General features: G+C 46.8%; 1 protein-coding gene across 1 annotated transcript in view; it reads left to right on the top strand.

Annotated features, from left to right (window-relative positions):
* GPD1L (glycerol-3-phosphate dehydrogenase 1 like) overlaps positions 1–17,164 on the top strand; it is a 61,346-nt gene that overhangs the window by 10,410 nt on the left and 33,772 nt on the right. Inside the window, exon 2 of the mRNA XM_043442381.1 lies at positions 5,371–5,548. Within this exon, the coding sequence (XP_043298316.1) occupies positions 5,371–5,548 (178 nt within the window). The remainder of the gene's footprint in view (positions 1–5,370; positions 5,549–17,164) is intronic.

Below are 17,164 nucleotides of genomic sequence, written 5' to 3'. Positions count from 1 at the left end.
CCGCTGCCACTACCTGGTCCAGGGACCCAAGGTCAGAGTGACTGAGCCTCCCGGGTTGTGTCTTAATCTGCCACGTGGAGGTTGAGATGGACTTTAAACCTCCCTTAAACCTCCCCAGTCACTTTTGCCCTGCTTATTCACTTGCACTCTCTTTGAAAGTTGACTGAAAAAGAAAATTTTGTAACAGCACTCCAAATACCACAAGTAGAAGATAACAGCCCCCTGTAGAATGGAAACAAATCGATCATCTAGGCAGCCTCATACTTTGCGGAGGGAAATTCGCAGAGGCCAGGGAGGTGGAGAACAGGATGGCGCTCACATGAGCCTTGCTGCAGCTCCCTCGGGGCGGCCGGGCGAGTGGAAAGGACTCACGTGGGAAAAGGACTCTGTGTGTCTGGGCGGCTCTAGGCTGATGGGACTCCCGCAGGCCCCCGTTCCTTACGCTGGGAAGCACCGCACTCCATCACAGACCTGGGTTTAGCAGACAGAAGAGTGGGCGTGTGGAGTGACCGCTGCTTGTGACCTTGACCCAGCTGTGTTAATGATCCATGCCTGACCGGACTAGGGCAGTGACAGGACAGGCCTGAAACATGCAGACTCCACCACCGTGGCTGTGGGACCCCAACTCCCACTGCGGCCAAGCCACCCACCGCCCGCCTCCATGGACTGGGCTGTAGGCAGTGTATTTTATTTTATTTTATTTTTTTAATTTCAAGCTTTCAGTTCTAATGGATCCGTGCATGTTTTTGGACTGGTCCTCTGTAGGCCAGGCACATTTTTAGGACAAGGTTGTCACTTATACGTGGGTTCCATTTCCTTTCAAAACACACAGGTTTCTGCAAGACACTCCCTTTGCTATTTGATCCTGTTCCTTACACAAATGTGAGAAACACATTTCTTTTTAAATAAATTTTAAATTAGTTTTTACTACAGTTTAGGGCTTCCCAGGTGGCGCTAGTGGTAAAGAACCCACCTGCCAATGCTGGAGCCGTCAGACTCACATTCGATCCCTGGGTCAGGAAGGTCCCCTGGAGGAGGGCATGGCCACCCACTCCAGTATTCTTGCCTGGAGAATCCCGTGGACAGAGCAGTCTGACGGGCTGTGGTCCGTAGGGTTGCACAGAGTCAGAAACGACTGAAGCAGCTTAGCATGCATGCATCGTTGCTTTACAGTGTTGTATTAGCTTCTGCTTTCCATCATCATGAATTAGCTGCAATGTACATATATCCCCTCTTTTTTGGATTTTCTTCCTTTTCAAGTCACCACAGAACACTGAGTAGACTCCCCTGTGTAGGTTCTCATTAGTTAGCTATTTTATATATAGTAGTGTATATACATCAATCCCAATTTCCCAATTCATCTCCCCACCCCCAAACATATTTAGTACCATTTCAGAGCCACAGAAGAGTTTTTGGGTGTGGATTATACTTAAACAAAAAGCCCAGCTTTATCCAGGTATACTGGAGACACAGAAAACTGAGTGAGACATAATTAACATTTGATGGGTTTGGAGATAACGCATATACCCGTGAAATGGTCACCACAATCAAGATAATAAACATCCATCACCTCCAAGAGTTTTCTCCAGACCCCTACCTCCAGTTTTGGTGGTAAATATATATTCTTGTCATACAGAATATATTGCCTTTATTATGCTGAGGCTAATTATATACATTTGAGGTTTTATAAACAACACAGAAATGGTGGACAGCAAACAAAATACTTGGTTCAAATGGAGATTGTACTGAAAGATGAAAATAGAGTGTTTTCATTTCTGATCTCTGCTTACCATCCCCCCCAGAAAAAGTTTGTTATTTAGACAGAACAAGACTAGGCCTTAAGTATTACTGTTTTTGTTCATCTCCCTAGATTCTTCAGTGAATTGAATTTCTTGCTTCTTCCCCACCCGCATCTCTTCCTGTGCCTCCCCCACCCCGTCCATGTGTGACAGAGCCAACGGCTTGGCCCAGAATCACCTGGAGTTACCTCTAGCTGCGTATCTGATACATCCCTTTGCTCCTGATGCAAAATAGCCCACTCTCCCCCAACGCAGTGCTGAAAATAACACGCACGTGTTGTTGCTTGTGCATCTCTGAATCAGCCGGTTAGTTCTTGGCTTGGCCTCACTCCTCACGTGTCTGCAGTTCACTCAGTGTTGGCTAGAAGCTCTGCTTTGCCGATTCTTCCCATCCCTAGGGTATGAAGCCCCTTTACTTCTCCGTAGACATAGGGACTGTGCCCGTGTCTTCTCCCCGGACCACCCTCCCCACCCCCCACCAGGGCTGTCCATCGTTTTTCTCAGCTGAATGCTGGGTGTGCGAGACTTCTCGTGGATGAACTGGGTTGCATCTGAGTCCTTTGTGTTGAAAGTCTGTCGCAATTGACCCTTCTGATCATGTGTCCCTCATTCCCCTTCACATCTTATCACACACAGGACTGTTGAGTTCCTTTTACCTTGTTCTCTCCTAAGTGGGTGTGATCTCGGGTGGCCTCTGCCCGCAAGGGCTTGGAGCAGGGCTTGGGTTCTCAGCTGGAGATTGAGTCCAGATCAAGGTCAACCAGATCCTAGCCACTAGACCAGTGATCAGTGACAGGAGCCCTGGCCCTTCAGCTCTGCCGAAATGAACTTCCACAAAGACGGAAAGTAGTGAAGCATTTATTAAGAGGAATTTCGAGTACAGTGTGTGTGGATAGACACACGGGAGACTCGGAGGGAGAGTCCCTGAGTCGCGCTCTCCTGGCAGTTTGAATTAGTTTTATGGGGCATTTCTTAATGGTTTTCCTTTGGCCGATAATTTTGGTTTGCGTTCACAGTCCATATTTGATGTATCTCAGGGTCCTCGCACATGTGCGTGTACATCTCTAAGCCTGGATGGATTATACCAAAAAGGCCTATGGGTAGGGAACATCCCTTGGCATCATGCCCCTGTAGCCTCCAAGGGGCCTCTCTGCACATGTGTGGTCGGGGAGGTCTCCTGACTTCGAGAATGGGAAATATGTGGTCTGGGCAGGGTCCAGCTTCCTCCTTTAATTATCCTGCTATCCTCATCTTGGAGTTTTGGTCCAAAGGGAATGAATCTCGAATTGCTTTACCTTGGGAGGCCGTCTACCTCCTGCCTCATGTGGGAAGCTTTTTTTTCCTTTAAATAGTCGTTTATTTAATTTGGCTGTACCAGGTCCTAGTTGTGGTATGTGGGAATCTAGTTCCCTGACCAGGGATTGAACCTGGGCTCCCTGTATTGGAAGCGTGGCGTCTTAGCCACTGGATCACCAGTGAAGTCCCAAAGTGGTTGGGAAGCTTTTGAGAGCATTCCTTTGTATTGCCAGCTTCTAGCCAAATGCATTAAACACAGTAGGTGTTCAGGACATTTTTTGCAGCCGAGATCAATGCATGAATGAAAGACTGAATGAAGACGTCGATGAAACTAAGGAGAAGGTAGAATGAAGTCCTGATGAGCTTACAGGAGTGAACAATATACCTGGAGTTCTCATTTTTTTTCTGTCCTAAGCCCCTTTGAGCACCATAGGACAAGGTCTGTCTGGTGGGCTTAGCTCTTAATAGTTCCAATTGTTATTTAAGTTTTCTTAACTAACTTTTCAGCAGACACTACAGTAGGTTTGTCCCTGGTTGCAAATGCTTGACTTTTCCAGGAGGCGACTGTGAAGGGAGAAGGAGGTGTATTCCAGTAAGACCGGACCATGGGGAGGGCGCTTGTGATTCTAGTTTATTTTCCCACTGGCTTTACTAGACTTGGATTCCTAGTGTCTTAGAGATCCCCACCCCTCTCGGTTTGCTGAGTTCATCAGAATCACACTTGGTCTCTTTGACCTTGTGTGGATTGTCAGGATAAACATTAGGATAAAGGTGGTAGTGATGGTGGGGAGATTCTTGGCCTTTTCTTCTATCAAGTGTCAGAGGAGAATTGGATTAATGGATATTTAGCTAATAAACTGTCCTGCTGGCATAGAATAAGGATTTCACAGGGAGAGCCTCTCCAAGGATAACCCTCTCATCTCTTCTGTATCAGTTTGGTCCTGCCCCCTTTCTGTCATTACCCCTTCCTCATTTTCCAAACTGTCTTAAGAATAATCATTAGAAAAAGTAATGAATGCTCTGACGTGTGAATTCTCCAGGGGTTCCAGGCCTTTCTTTCCTTTGCTCCTCGCACCAGGAAGGTTGTCTAAGAAACAAACTGTTTTTCCATTCAAAGTCCTGAAAAAGAAACCGATTGGCTTAGCCGGGATTAGGTACCACCCCTGGTCCAAATTGCTGCACCCAGCACATCCCTGAAACGGGCACAAGTGCCCAAGCTGACCAGCAGCATCTCTGCCGTGGGGACCAGCTGCACACCATGGCTCTTGTGCAGAGGACTGGCATTAACTAGCATTAACTGGCATCTTCTCTTCCCTTGGGGGAAAGCCTGTGGGTGACTGATTCATTACCAGGATATGTTTGGTGAATAGAGATGCAGAAAAAAGGGAGCTTTTAGAGGTCTCTGGGTGTCTGATGGGGAGACCAGACCTGGAGCCGTTGCTCTGCTCTTTTTTCTTGAATCCACCTGGGTCTTCCTTTATGACTCCACCTGGACCCTGGTGGAGTTCACCAGAACACAGCTTATTCTACAGTAACTGCATAGTAATCTTCTTTTGATGGATTTGAAATATAGCCCAATGGCCTTGGAGACTTTGGGAACCCTTGAAGTGTTTTTTTGCCTTTTTGTTTTCAAGATTTCTTTTTTATTTTTGGCTGCTCTGGGTCTCCTTTGCTTTCCCTAGCTGAGGTGAGCAGGGGGCTACTCTCTAGTTGCGGTGGTCGGGCTTCTTGTTGCGGAGGCTTCTCTTATTGCGAAGCCCACGCCGTAAGACACATGGGCTTCAGGAGGTGCTCTCCTGCCTGTGAGTTGCACAGGCCTGGTTGCCTCACTGCATGTGGGATCTTCCCGGAGCAGGGATTGAACCTGTGTCCCCTGCATTGCCAGGTGGATTCTTAATCACTGAGCCCTTCAGGGGAAGCCCTGAAGTGTTATTTTTATGCATCTTTCAGGTGGGTTTCTCTTCCACCTGTGATAGTCTCTTCCAAGAAAGGTTGATGCCTTCTAGTCTCAAGGGGAGGTACTTTTTGACCTTGTACCAAATTCTGAGGCTTTCCTGACCACAGGGCAGTATTTCCAAGTGAAAACAACTAAGCTTCAGCTGAGGCAATACCATATCTTGAGTTCTGAGCTCAGTGCTTGAATAAGAACTCAAGTCTTCTGAATTATAATCTGGTGCTTTTTCTCTTCTGCTCAAGGGAATTTATCATTTTCTCTCTTTTTAAAAAAATTTTTGTAATTTTTTAATCATTTTCTTTTCCACCATTTCTTTTGTAGGGGTTCAGCTGTCGCAAAAATAATTGGTAATAATGTCAAGAAACTTCAGAAGTTTGCCTCCACGGTCAAGATGTGGGTCTTTGAAGAAACAGTTAATGGGAGAAAACTGACAGACATCATAAATAACGACCATGAAAATGTGAAATATCTCCCCGGACACAAGCTGCCAGAAAATGTGGTAAGATTTGGGGGTAAAAGTATTGGGATTGACAAAAAAATTCACTCAGATTTTTACACTACATCTTATGGAAAAACCAGAATGAACCTTTTGGCCCACCCAATTCATCTGGTTCATTCTGAAAGTTAGGCTTGACTGAGTTAGCACCTAGGACTTGGGGGGATGGGAACACTGCTTCCCCAGTCTCCTGTTCCTTTCTACCACCAAGCTCATTGCTTGATCTGTTTTGGTTTTCTTCCCTGGTGCCTCAGATGGTAAAGTATCTGCCTATAATGCGGGAGACCCGGGTTTGATCCCTGGGTCAGGAAGATCCTCTGGAGAAGAAAATAGCAACCCACTCCAGTACTCTTGCTTGGAAAATCCCATGAATGGAGGAGCCTGGCGAGCTACAGTCCATGGGGTTGCAAAGAGTTGGACATGACTGAGTGACTTCACTTTTTTTATTGTGAATGTGGCCTTGCTTTGGGCCTTGCTAGGTCTGCCATGACAAAGTAAAATAGACTGGGTATCTTAAACAACAGGAATGAATTTTCTCATAATTCAAGAGACTTCAAGTTGTCTGGAGGAAGTAATTTTTCTTTCCCCTTCTAGCTTCTACTGTCTGGCCTAGGAATTAAGTTGACACAAGTCAGAATAACATGTAGTAAAGAATCTACCTCCAGTGCAGGAGAAATGGGTTCGATCCCTTGGTCAGGAAGATCCCCTGGAGAAGGGAATGGCAGTCCACTCCTGCATTCTTGCCTGGAGAATTCCTTGGACAGAGGAGCCTGGTGGGCTCCACTCCATGGGGTCGCAAAGAGTCAGATAACCTCTGAGCAATTAAAAAAATGCATAGGAGAGATCCAGGAAAACTTTGTAACCAAAAAGAAGCCCTTACCTTAGGTGATCCTCAGCTAAAGAAAAAAGGGGGATGGGGGGAACTTGCCCAGTGGTCCAGTGGTTAAGACTCTGAGGTTCCAATGCAGGGGACGTGGGTTTGATCCCTCACCAGGGAACTAAGATCATCCCACATGCCTCAGGGCATGGCGACAAAGCAAGAAAAAGAAGGATGTTGAGGGTGGGGAGAGTCAATTATGGGAGGTGAGCAGGAAAGCACAGGAAACAAAGGTGAAGTTGTTATGAAGATTTAATCATTACCTTCCCAGTTTGAGAGTTTGTAGAGATCTGGTCCTTCTCTTCTTCCCTTGGAGGGAGACCCCACTTACAAATAGAGATTTCCCTTATAAATGTAAATATTTTTACATAAGGGCAAGTCCTATTTGGTTTTCATTGAGTCAGTGATGCCATCCAGCCATCTCATCCTCTGTCACCCCCTTCTCCTCCTGCCCTAGATCTTTCCCAGCACCTTAAAATATGCTGAACTTCCTTAGTGGTCCAGTGGTAAAACTCCACACTTCCAATGCAGGGTCCTTGGTTGGGAAACTTAAGATCCCACAAGCTGCAGGCTACAGCCAATAAATTAATAAATAAAATAACTTTATAAATAATAATAATTAATATGCCCACTGCAGGAAGGGGGACAACCTCCAGGGCCTGAAAGGGGCCTCTTGTCTAATACTCAGAAATGAATTGTCCCAGGAGACACACAAACTGGCAGAGCAAGAGACTTTACTGGGAAGGGATGCCTGGGCAGAGAACAGTAGGATAAAGGAACCCAGGAGGACTGCTCTGCCACTGGCTCTGCAGTCTCAGGTTTAATGGTGATGGGATTAGTTTCTGGGATGTCTTTGGCCAGTCACTCTGACTCAAGAGTCCTTCCTGGTGGCGCACACATTAGTCAGCCAAGATAGATGCCAGCGAGAAGGGTTCTGGGGGGCGGTTGGACATGTGGTGTCTCCTTTTGACCTTTCCCGAACTCTTCCAGTTGGTGGTGGCATATTAGTCCCTGTTCTTTCCCACAACCTCCTGTCATGAAATAACTCATGCAAATGGTTACTCTGGTGCCTGGCCAGGGTGTGTCGCTTCACTCAGTTTGTTCCCCCAGCATGCCTAAGAGGCATATTTTAAGGCGGCAAAATCTGCTCTGCTAAAAAGCCCATCAGCAAGGTGTTGACAGGGTTGGCTTCTTCCGAGGCCTCTCCTGGCCTCTCCTTCCCGTGTCTCCACGTGGTCCTTCTTCCTAATCATCTCTGCAGAGACACCAGTCACATTGGGTTCGGGCTCACCCAGTGACCTCATTTTAACGTAATTCCCTTTAAAGACCCTGCCTCCCAATACAGTCACATTCTGGGGGACTAGAGTTAGGACACATGAATCTGGGGCGGGGGCGGACACATTGCGGACCATCACAGTCTACCTTCTTGGCATTCAGGGTGCTGATCACATCAAAGCTGGAACTAAGAATTTTGCTTTTCATGTTGGTACCTGACACTTGCTCCTTGGAGGAAAAACTGTGACAAACCTAGACAGCATTTTAAGCAGAGAAATCACTTTGCCAACAAAGGTCCATATAGTCAAAGCTGTGGTTTTTCCAGTAGTAATGTATGGATGTGAGAGTTGGACCGTAAAGAAGACTAGGTGCTGAAGAATTGATGCTTCCAAATTGTGGTGCTGGAGAAGATTCTTGAGAGTCCCTTGGACTGCAAGGAGATCAAACCAGTCCATCCTAAAGGAAATTAACCCTGAATATTCTTTGGAAGGACTGATGCTGAAGCTGAAGCTCCAGTACTTTGGCTACCTGATGCGAAGAGCCAACTCATTGGAAAAGACCCTGAAGCTGGGAGAGATTGAAGGCAGGAGGAGAAGGGGACGACAGAGAACGAGGTGATTGGATGGCATCACCAACTCGATGGACACTGAGTTTGAGCAAACTCCAGGAGATAGTGAAGGACAGGGAAGCCTGACATGCTGCAGTCCATGTGGTCACAAAGAGTTGGACACGACCGAGCGACTGAACAACAACAAGGAAGAAATGGAAATTTTATTTGAGCTAAGTGGAGGATTATAACCCGGGAACAGCATCTTAGCACCAAGAACTCTTCTGTTAGACGTCAAGGCAGAGTTATATAAGTTTTTTGAGGGAGCTGTGTATTGAATGATGTGATACCGACAGTTGTGCCTATCCAGACCTGTAGGTACAAAGCAGGGATGCCGGAAGCTCGGCTTCTCTGTATAGTGGTGTTGAATCAAATCTCAGAGACAGAGTTTTGGGTGAACTAGAAAAGAATAGCTTTATTGCTTTGTCAGGCAAAGGGGGACACAGTGGGTTCCTGTCCTGGAAAACCATGATTCCCAATCCAGGTGAACTTGCTGAGGAGTTTTATAACAATACCTCCAGAGTGGGGTTGCTGACAGGTTGGGGGTATGTGCTAGATCTCAGGTCAGTACAGTCGCTCAGTCATGTCCAACTCTGTGACCCCATGGACTGCAGCACACCAGGCTTCCCTGTCCATCACCAACTCCTGGAGCTTGCTCAAAGTCGTGTCCATCAAGTCAGTGATGCCATCCAACCATCTCATCCTCTGCCATCCCCTTCTCCTCCTGCCTTCAATCTTTCTCAGCATCAGGGTCTTTTTCAATGAGTCAGTTCTTAAAATTGGGTGGGCAAAGTATTGGAGTTTCAACTTCAACATCAGTCCTTCCAATGAACACCCAGGACTGATCTCCTTTAGGATGGACTGCTTGGATCTCCTTGCAGTCCAAGGGACTCTTAAGAGTCTTCTCCAACACCACAGTTCTAAAGCATCAATCCTTTGGCGCTCAGCCTTCTTTATGGTCTAACTCTCACATCCATACATGACTACTGGAAAACTATAGCTTTGATTAAATGGACATTTGTCAGTAACGTAACGTGCTCTGCTTTTTAATATGCTGTCTAGGTTGGTCGTAGCTTTTCTCGGGGGGTCACCTCCTAATCTTGCTGAGCTTCTTTAGTCCCTTTCATCTTGCCTCAGGTGTTTTCTTGTCTGCTCCTCCCTTGATGAGCAACTAATTTGCCTTTTGAAACTCAGGGAAGGTCATGGAGGCTGGAGTCTTCCCTACAAGAAAGAGGGGACAAAAAAAAGACTTCAGTGCTCAGAAGCCCCACAGGGTCCTCTTTGGTTTCAGTGGTGAGTCACCGTGATCCCCTCCAAGATCTAGAAGGAATGTTATCTTTAAGGAACTGCTTCCTTGATGATGGGAGAGTGTTACTCTATGGTTGAGAGCAGGTATTTCCACCTACAGGGAAGGTGTGGTCCCTGTACAATGCAGATACGCAAAGCCCAATAGAGGGGAGTTGTTTAGTCGCTCAGTCGAATCTGACTCTCTGAAGCCCCATGACTGTAGCCTGCCAGGCTCCTCTGTCCATGGGATTTCCCAGGCAAGAGTGCTGGAGTGGGTTGCTATTTCCTTCTCCAGCAGATCTTTCCAACTCAGGGGTCAAATCCATGTCTCCGGCTTGGCAGGCAGCTTGTTTACCCCTGAGCCACCTGGGAAGTCCCCAGGGGAGGGGAGACAGCAGACCAAAGGGCAGAGAAAAAAAAAATTTTTTTTTAATTTAAATTTTTCTTGTCTTGCCATAAAACATGGGTTTTATTTCACATACCCTTTCTTACGTTGATAGACTTTGGGCCATCCCTAGGCCAGCTAATGGACTGGTCTTTAATTAAAATCAAGGTTAAGACCTAAATCACTGAAGGGGATTGGAGGAAATAGAAAATTGGAAGAATGATAGTTTAAAATTCCAACTTATTAGGCTTGAGCAGAAAAATCTAGGCTATTGCCTGGCCTCATTCCAGTGACTTGTGGAGGAAGGAAGAAATGAGATGAGAATGAAAGTGCCGACCCGGTTACTGGTGTGAGTAGGGTTCGTGAACTTTTTTTTTTTTAATATTTCGGTGTTTATTTTTGGCTGCTCTGGGTCTTCGTTGCGGTGCGTGGGCTTCTTGTTGCCGAGCGCAGGCTCCAGGGGCTCAAGTTTCAGGAGCTGTGGCGCTCGGCTCAGCTGCCACACAGCACGTGGGGTCTTCCCGCGCCAGGGATCAAGCCAGCGTCCCCTGCATTGCAAGGCGAATTCTTAACCACTGGACCTCCAGGGAGCCTAGAATTCATAAACTTCTGTTCCAAAGTCACCCCTGGGTGGCTTTTTGGAAGAGTCTGTTAGAAAACCAGCCCGGGGACTTCCTTGGTGATCCAGTGGTTAGGACTCTCCACTTCCATTGCAGGGGGCACAGGTTCGATCCCTCGTCCAGGAACTAGGATCCTGGATGCCATAAGCTGCAGACCCAAAAAAGAAAGAAAGAAAATGAAAACCAGCCCACACGGCTGTCTGACTCCTGGCAGGGGAGACTGATTTGTAGGCTGATGAATGCCAGCAAGTTTGGAGATACAGTCCTTCTCATCTAAGGATTGCCGATTGGCTTTGGCTACAGAGTTCCTTGGCGTCAAGCGCTCTGGGAAGTAGTTCACGTTTATCATATCATTACCTGAAAACTGAGATCACCTCTTGGTAGGTGTCAAGGGAGAAAAGTGAAAGTGAAAGTAAAGTCGCTCAGTCGTGTCCGACTCTTAGCGACCCCATGGACTGCAGCCTACCAGGCTCCTCCGTCCATGGGATTTTCCAGACAAGAGTACTGGAGTGGGGTGCCATTGCCAAGGAAGGATTTATTATTTGCATCAAGTAAGGAGAACCTCAGCGGTCTTTCCCAAAGCAGAGCCTCCCCAACAGCAAAACTGTGGACCTTATAATCTAAGAAAACATACATATTCACCCAGGGGCTTGGGTGTTACACAGAGTGAGTCCAAGCTTCAGTGGAATGAAATCATGAAGGTCAGAAAAGGTCAACTTCATCATTCCTTAGGTTCTAGTTGATCTGGAGGTGGCGTGCCCAAGGTGGGTTTAAATACTTCAAAACACTTAAGACAGAGCTTTAGGCTATTCTAACTAGAGTCATTACAACTGATTTGGTATCTTTGCTGTTGTTACTTCTCTTGTCTGATAAGTTGGTCTTTTCGTTCCGTTAAGATCCTTTATTATGGTTCATAGGCAAGCCAGGCTTAGGTCCCAGAATGGCTTAGGCCAGAGATGGCTTCTCTTCTGTCAAGAAAGCCAGGCCTGGTTTTCCTTTGGTGGGGACTTCCTACGCTATCTCCTTACAGTCTCACTGAATGTTCTCAGTGACCCTCTTAGGATGGTGCTCTTAGTTTTCCTATTGTGATGATGCTTCTGACTTTACAGGGGAAGAAACCGGAGCTCAGAGAGGTTAATGAACTTGGCCCAGGTCACAGAGCTGTCGGCTGGCAGACTTGCGCCTGCTGAGTCATGGCTTCTGGACAGTGGTGACTTGATGATTTCCCTGTGTCACTGCACGGGCAGCGTTTCCCTGTGGTTACTCCTCGTGCTGTGGGTGGGGAGAGGACGGTTCCCAAGGGTTCCGAGCTGAGCAGTGAAGTTGCCCAACTATCTGATGACGAGAGGAAACGGGCCACTGTTCCCACGGCCCTGGAAGGCCTCTGAGGTCGCGTCTAACCTTGCTTGGGGCAGACTGGTCCTCTGAGCGTCCCTTCTCATCCACGCCAGGATCTACTGTTCCTTCCCTTCTGTGGACCACACGCATCCTTAGCGAGCTCTTCCACTGTGCTCTGAGCCAGCTCCTTCTGCATCCTCTGTACCCCACCTGCCGGGGTTTCGTTCTCCCATGATTCCCGGCGAGGAACTCAGCAAACACAGTGGGAGATGAATCGGCTAGATGGTCACTGTCTGCATAGAGGACGGGGGGCAGGAGGCAGAGAGGGAGTCAAAACCCACGTCCCCCAAAGCCTAGCCCGTGTGCCCAGGTGTGGACGAGGGAGGACCTCTCTGCTCCTAGAAGGTTGTAGCCTCATGACAGTGAGTGTATCTGGTCCATGGACTGGACATGTCTATGTCTCTGGTCGTTTGCTTTGCTGTTGCAGACAGTGCTCCCGGGAATGGCCTTATTCATGTCTGAGGTGTGTATCACAAGGTCACAGGGAATGCAGCCTATAATCTTCCAGGTCACACCACTGGTTTCCAGCGTGGGTGTGAAACCACACAACTCAGATGAGGACTCGAACCTAGCCGAAACCCAGATTGGGACTGAACCCTCTGTCCTTTAATTAAGATCATATACCTGCTCTCAGGACTTACTGAAGTTCAGATTCTTTATGTCTCGGTGCAGAAAGAATTCAGTGAGAGACAAAGGGATAGATAAGAAGGGGATGTATTTAGAGAGACACCCACTCCACATGCTGAGTGTGGGCCATCTGGGCCTTCTCAGGAGGCAAATGGCCCCGAAGTGCGGGGGTGGTTAGTTTTTATGGGCTGGGTAATTTCATAAGCTAATGAGTAGAAGGATTATTCTAGCACTTTGGGGGAGAAGGGGCAGGGATGTCTAGGAATTGGGGCACTGCCCAGTTTGGGGCCTTTTATGGGCAGCCTCAGGACTGTGGGGCAGTGGTAAAAAAATCTCCCTGTCAATGCAGGAGTCAGGAGATGCAGGTTCCATCCCTGTGTCAGGAAGAGCCCCTGGCGGGGAAACGGAAGCCCACTCCAGTATTCCTGCCTGGAGAATCCTGTGGACACAGCGGGCTGCCATCCGTGGGGTCACTAAGGGTCAGACGCCTGAACAACTGAACACATCAGGGCTGTTAGGTGTCCATGGGCATGTTATTTAGCATGTGCTCATGTGTTAGACCCACTCCAGTGTTCTTGCCTGGAGAATCCCAGGGACGGGAGCCTGGTGGGCTGGCGTCTGTGGGGTCGCACAGAGTTGGACACGACTGACGTGACTTAGCAGCAGCAGCAATGTGTTAGAATGAGTGCGTAATGAGGCTGAGGTCTCCCAGAAGTGGAATCTTCCATCATCTTGGACCTAGGCGGTGTTAGTCAGTTCTCACCAGTTTGTGTTGTATCCATAACAGCTTTGTCCTTCTTTTAAAGGCTGTGCCCTGCCCGCTTCCTCCCTTCCTCTCCACGCCGCCAACAGGGTCTGAGAACTCACATCCTTCCACACCCTTGCTGGCCCTTGGTGCAGGACACAGAGGTTATTGCAAAGTGTTATTTCTTAAGCTGGCCAAAGGTACACTGGCATTTGCTTCTTTGTCTCTTGTTTAGGCTTTCTAGATCCCAGCATTTGTATGTATGAAATGTCTTATGATGTGGGATTCCCAGGGGGCACAGTGGGAAAGAATCCACTGCCAATGCAGGAGATGTGGGAGACTCAGGTTCGATCCCTGGGTGGGGAAGATTCCTTGCAGGAAGGCATGGCAGCCCACTGTAGAATTCTTGCCTGGAGAATCCCATGGACAGAGGCACCTGGTGGGCTACACAGTCTGTAGGGTCCCAGAGAGTTGGACACGACAGAGCATGCACGCACACACACAAAATGTCTCATAATAAGTGATTTTAAAAGTTGAGCAGTGATGAAGTTGAGGGCCGACTCTGAATGAGTCTGGGCAACCCTGCTTCTCCTAGGAGGATGGGCTGTTGTAAGGAGTGAATGAGATGATCCACATAAATTGTTGAGTGTTGAGAATCTGTTGCAAAACTATGACTTTGTTTCTACCGGGTCTTTAAAAATTTTGTGTTTTTTTGGAGTTTTTCAAATACCTCATTGGGCCATTTAAAACATAAACTAATGTTAGACAAGACCAATGGTTGTTATCATTTTTTCAGATAAAACGTCAGACATAAGATTAATTGACTCGATGAATGTCCATCCAGAGCTAAAAGCCAGTTTTACTTACTTCTGTCTTGTGGATTCAAGCCGGAGAGACTTGCTGCATATCATCCACACGGGAGTGTTATTTATGACGCCTGCCACTTGCGCAGATTGAGACCAGGGGTCTTCCTTGCTGGGGGCCCTAGACTGCTGCCTGCCTGATCCTTCTCCAGGCTCATCATGTGACCCCTCTACAGGGGAACCTTCTGTAGCAGTGACCTCACCAGGTCATCAAAGTCTCACTAAAAGCTGGAGCCGACTGGGTTTGTGATTTCCCCTTAGACTTGCATGGAGGAACATTTCTTTCTTCCTGTCACTGCAGGATAAACTGTCGGTCCTTTGTCAGAGCCGGCTTTCCAGGGCCTGTGCCTAGAGCTCACCCAGGTAGAGAACTCTTCCGCCTCGGTCCAGCTTTAACCAACCTCAGTGTGACACCAGGATTGAGCATTGCCGCGTCTTCTGTGAACTGTGGTTGTCATGGCGCTCCTCTTTTGTCTTCTAAACCTCGCCAGTTCTTTTTCAAAAACAGCTTTACTGAGATATAATTCTCAGGCATACAGTTTGCCCCTTAAAGTGTACGATTTAAGAAGTTAAAGCTATCATATGACCCAGCGACTGTCCTCTAGGTTTATACTCAGAAGAAGGGAAAACATGTTCACACAAAACACTTTACACAAATGTTCCAATTCAGTGCTTTCTATGTATATTCACAGAATTGGGCAACCATTGTTGCAATTAATTTTAGACTCTTTCATCACCTTAAAGAGAAACCTTATATCTTTTAGCAGTCATCTCCCACTTCCTCCTATCCCCAGCCCTAAACAACCACTAATCTACTTCCTGTCTCCGCATTTGCTGGTTCTGGACTTTGCATGTAAATGTCGCCATAAATACCTCACCATCTGTGACTGGCTTCTTTCACTTGGCATCATGCCTTCAAGGTTATGCATGTTGTGTCCTGAATCAGTACTTCACTCCTTTCTATGGCTGACTGATGTTCAGTCTTTATGGATGTACCATATTTTGCCTATTTACTCATTGTTTGGTGGACATTTGAATTGTTTCCACTTTTTGGCTAATATGAATAGAATTGCTGTTAAGTGTGTGAAGTGTTTAGTGTGAACATGTTTTTGGTTCTTTAGAGCTTAATACCTAGGAGTACAGTTGCTGGGTCATATAGAAACTGTTTAACTTTCTGAGGAACTCTTGGCAGACTTTTTCAAAGTGGTTGCACCAGTGCGTTGTACGAGGGTTCCAATTTCTCCACATCCTCACCAACTCTTGTTATTATCTAACATCTTTTTAAAATACTTTATTTTTTTGGCTCTGCAGGGTCTCAGTTGAAGCATGTGGGATCTTTAGTTGTGGCATGTGAATTCTTAGTTACAGCATATGGGATCCAGTTCCCTGACTAAATTGAACTCTGAGCTGCCTGCATTGAGAGTGCAGAGTCTTAGTTACACCAGGGAAGCCCCTTAGCTAACTAACTTTTTGGGTTAGAGTTAGGTTGAGGTGGTATCTCGTTGTGGTTTTGATTTTCATTTGCCTGATGGCTTACCATATTAGTCATCTTTTCATGTGCTTATTAGACTTTTTTATATCTTCCTTGGGGAAATGTTTTTTTTTTTTTTTAAAGCCCTTTTTTAAAATTTGGGTTGTCTTTTTATTATTGAGTTACAAGGAGTATTTATTAGATACAAATCCATTTTCAAGTATATAGTGTGGGAGTGTATTCTCATTCTCTGAGTTTTCACTTTCCTGATGGTATCCTTTGAAGCATAAACATTTTAAGCTTTGAAATCCAACTGAGATATTTTTCTTTGTTACTAACTTGCTGGATTTGTTCCTTGCATAGACCTGCATTCATTGATATGTCTTCAGCTCCTGGAATGGTGCCAGGTGTGATTTGTGGTCTGATTGAGTGCCAGGGACAGTGCATGTGGAGCGGGAGACCCAACCACACTGGGGAGTTTCCTTTCAGTGGTTTAGCTGGTGTCCCATGGGATAGAAGGTTCGACCAAGATACTTTTTAAAAAAATGATGATTGACTTTTGGGTAATACGGTTGTAATTTTGCCTGTTAATTTTAGCTTTAAGGCTTCTGAAGATTAGAATATCAGTTTAGTAGGAGCATCAGCATCAACTCTTTCCTCCCTGGGTTTAGCTTTTTTATTTTCCTTAGGGGATTCATCTTCATTGGTGTTTCTCAAACTTAAGTGTTCCTCAGAACTACTTGGAGAGTTTACCAGGGATCACTGGATCCACCTCTAGAGTTTCTGAATCACTGGGTCTCAGGGGAGGTCCAGGTATTTGCATTTTTAACAAGTTCCGGGTGATGGGGATGCTGGGTGGTGGGGTTGCTGGGTGGTGGGGATGCCAGGTGATGGGGATGCTGGGTGGTGGGGATGCCAGGTGATGGGGATGCTGGGTGGTGGGGATGCCAGGTGATGGGGATGCTGGGTGGTGGGGTTGCTGTTGGTTCAGGAACCACACCTTGGGCCCTGCTGATCTACATAATAAACAGCTTTTTATTTTTTTCTTCCAGAGGCAACCTCACTTACTAAAGTGGTATGTTTGTATAAGAATCTTCAGAGGGGCTTCCCTGGTGGTCCAGTGGATAAGACTCAGCCTTCCTTTGAAGGGGGTGCAGGTTTGATCCCTGGTTAGGGGAGATAAGATCCCATATGACTCACAGCCAAAAATCCAAACTATAAAACAGAAACAATATTGTAACAAAAACAATACTGGGAAAATGGTCCACATCAAAAATCTTTAAACAAACAACAAAAAAGAATCCTCAGATCGAGTTGCCTACACTTGAGGATCATTTTTCTGACGCCAAGGATGGCGCGCCGTCATTCTGGAGCCAAGGATGTGAACCTCACTTCATCTTGGCCTAAGCTGAGCTTAGGAGAACAGGAGTAAACCACAATGTTTTTGAGCCTCTGCTGTGTGGC

The sequence above is a fragment of the Cervus canadensis genome, chromosome 22 (assembly GCF_019320065.1).
Source record: "Cervus canadensis isolate Bull #8, Minnesota chromosome 22, ASM1932006v1, whole genome shotgun sequence".
Taxonomy (NCBI): domain Eukaryota; kingdom Metazoa; phylum Chordata; class Mammalia; order Artiodactyla; family Cervidae; genus Cervus; species Cervus canadensis.
The sequence above is the reverse complement of the archived record's forward strand: the minus strand, read 5'-3'. Positions and strand labels throughout refer to the sequence as shown.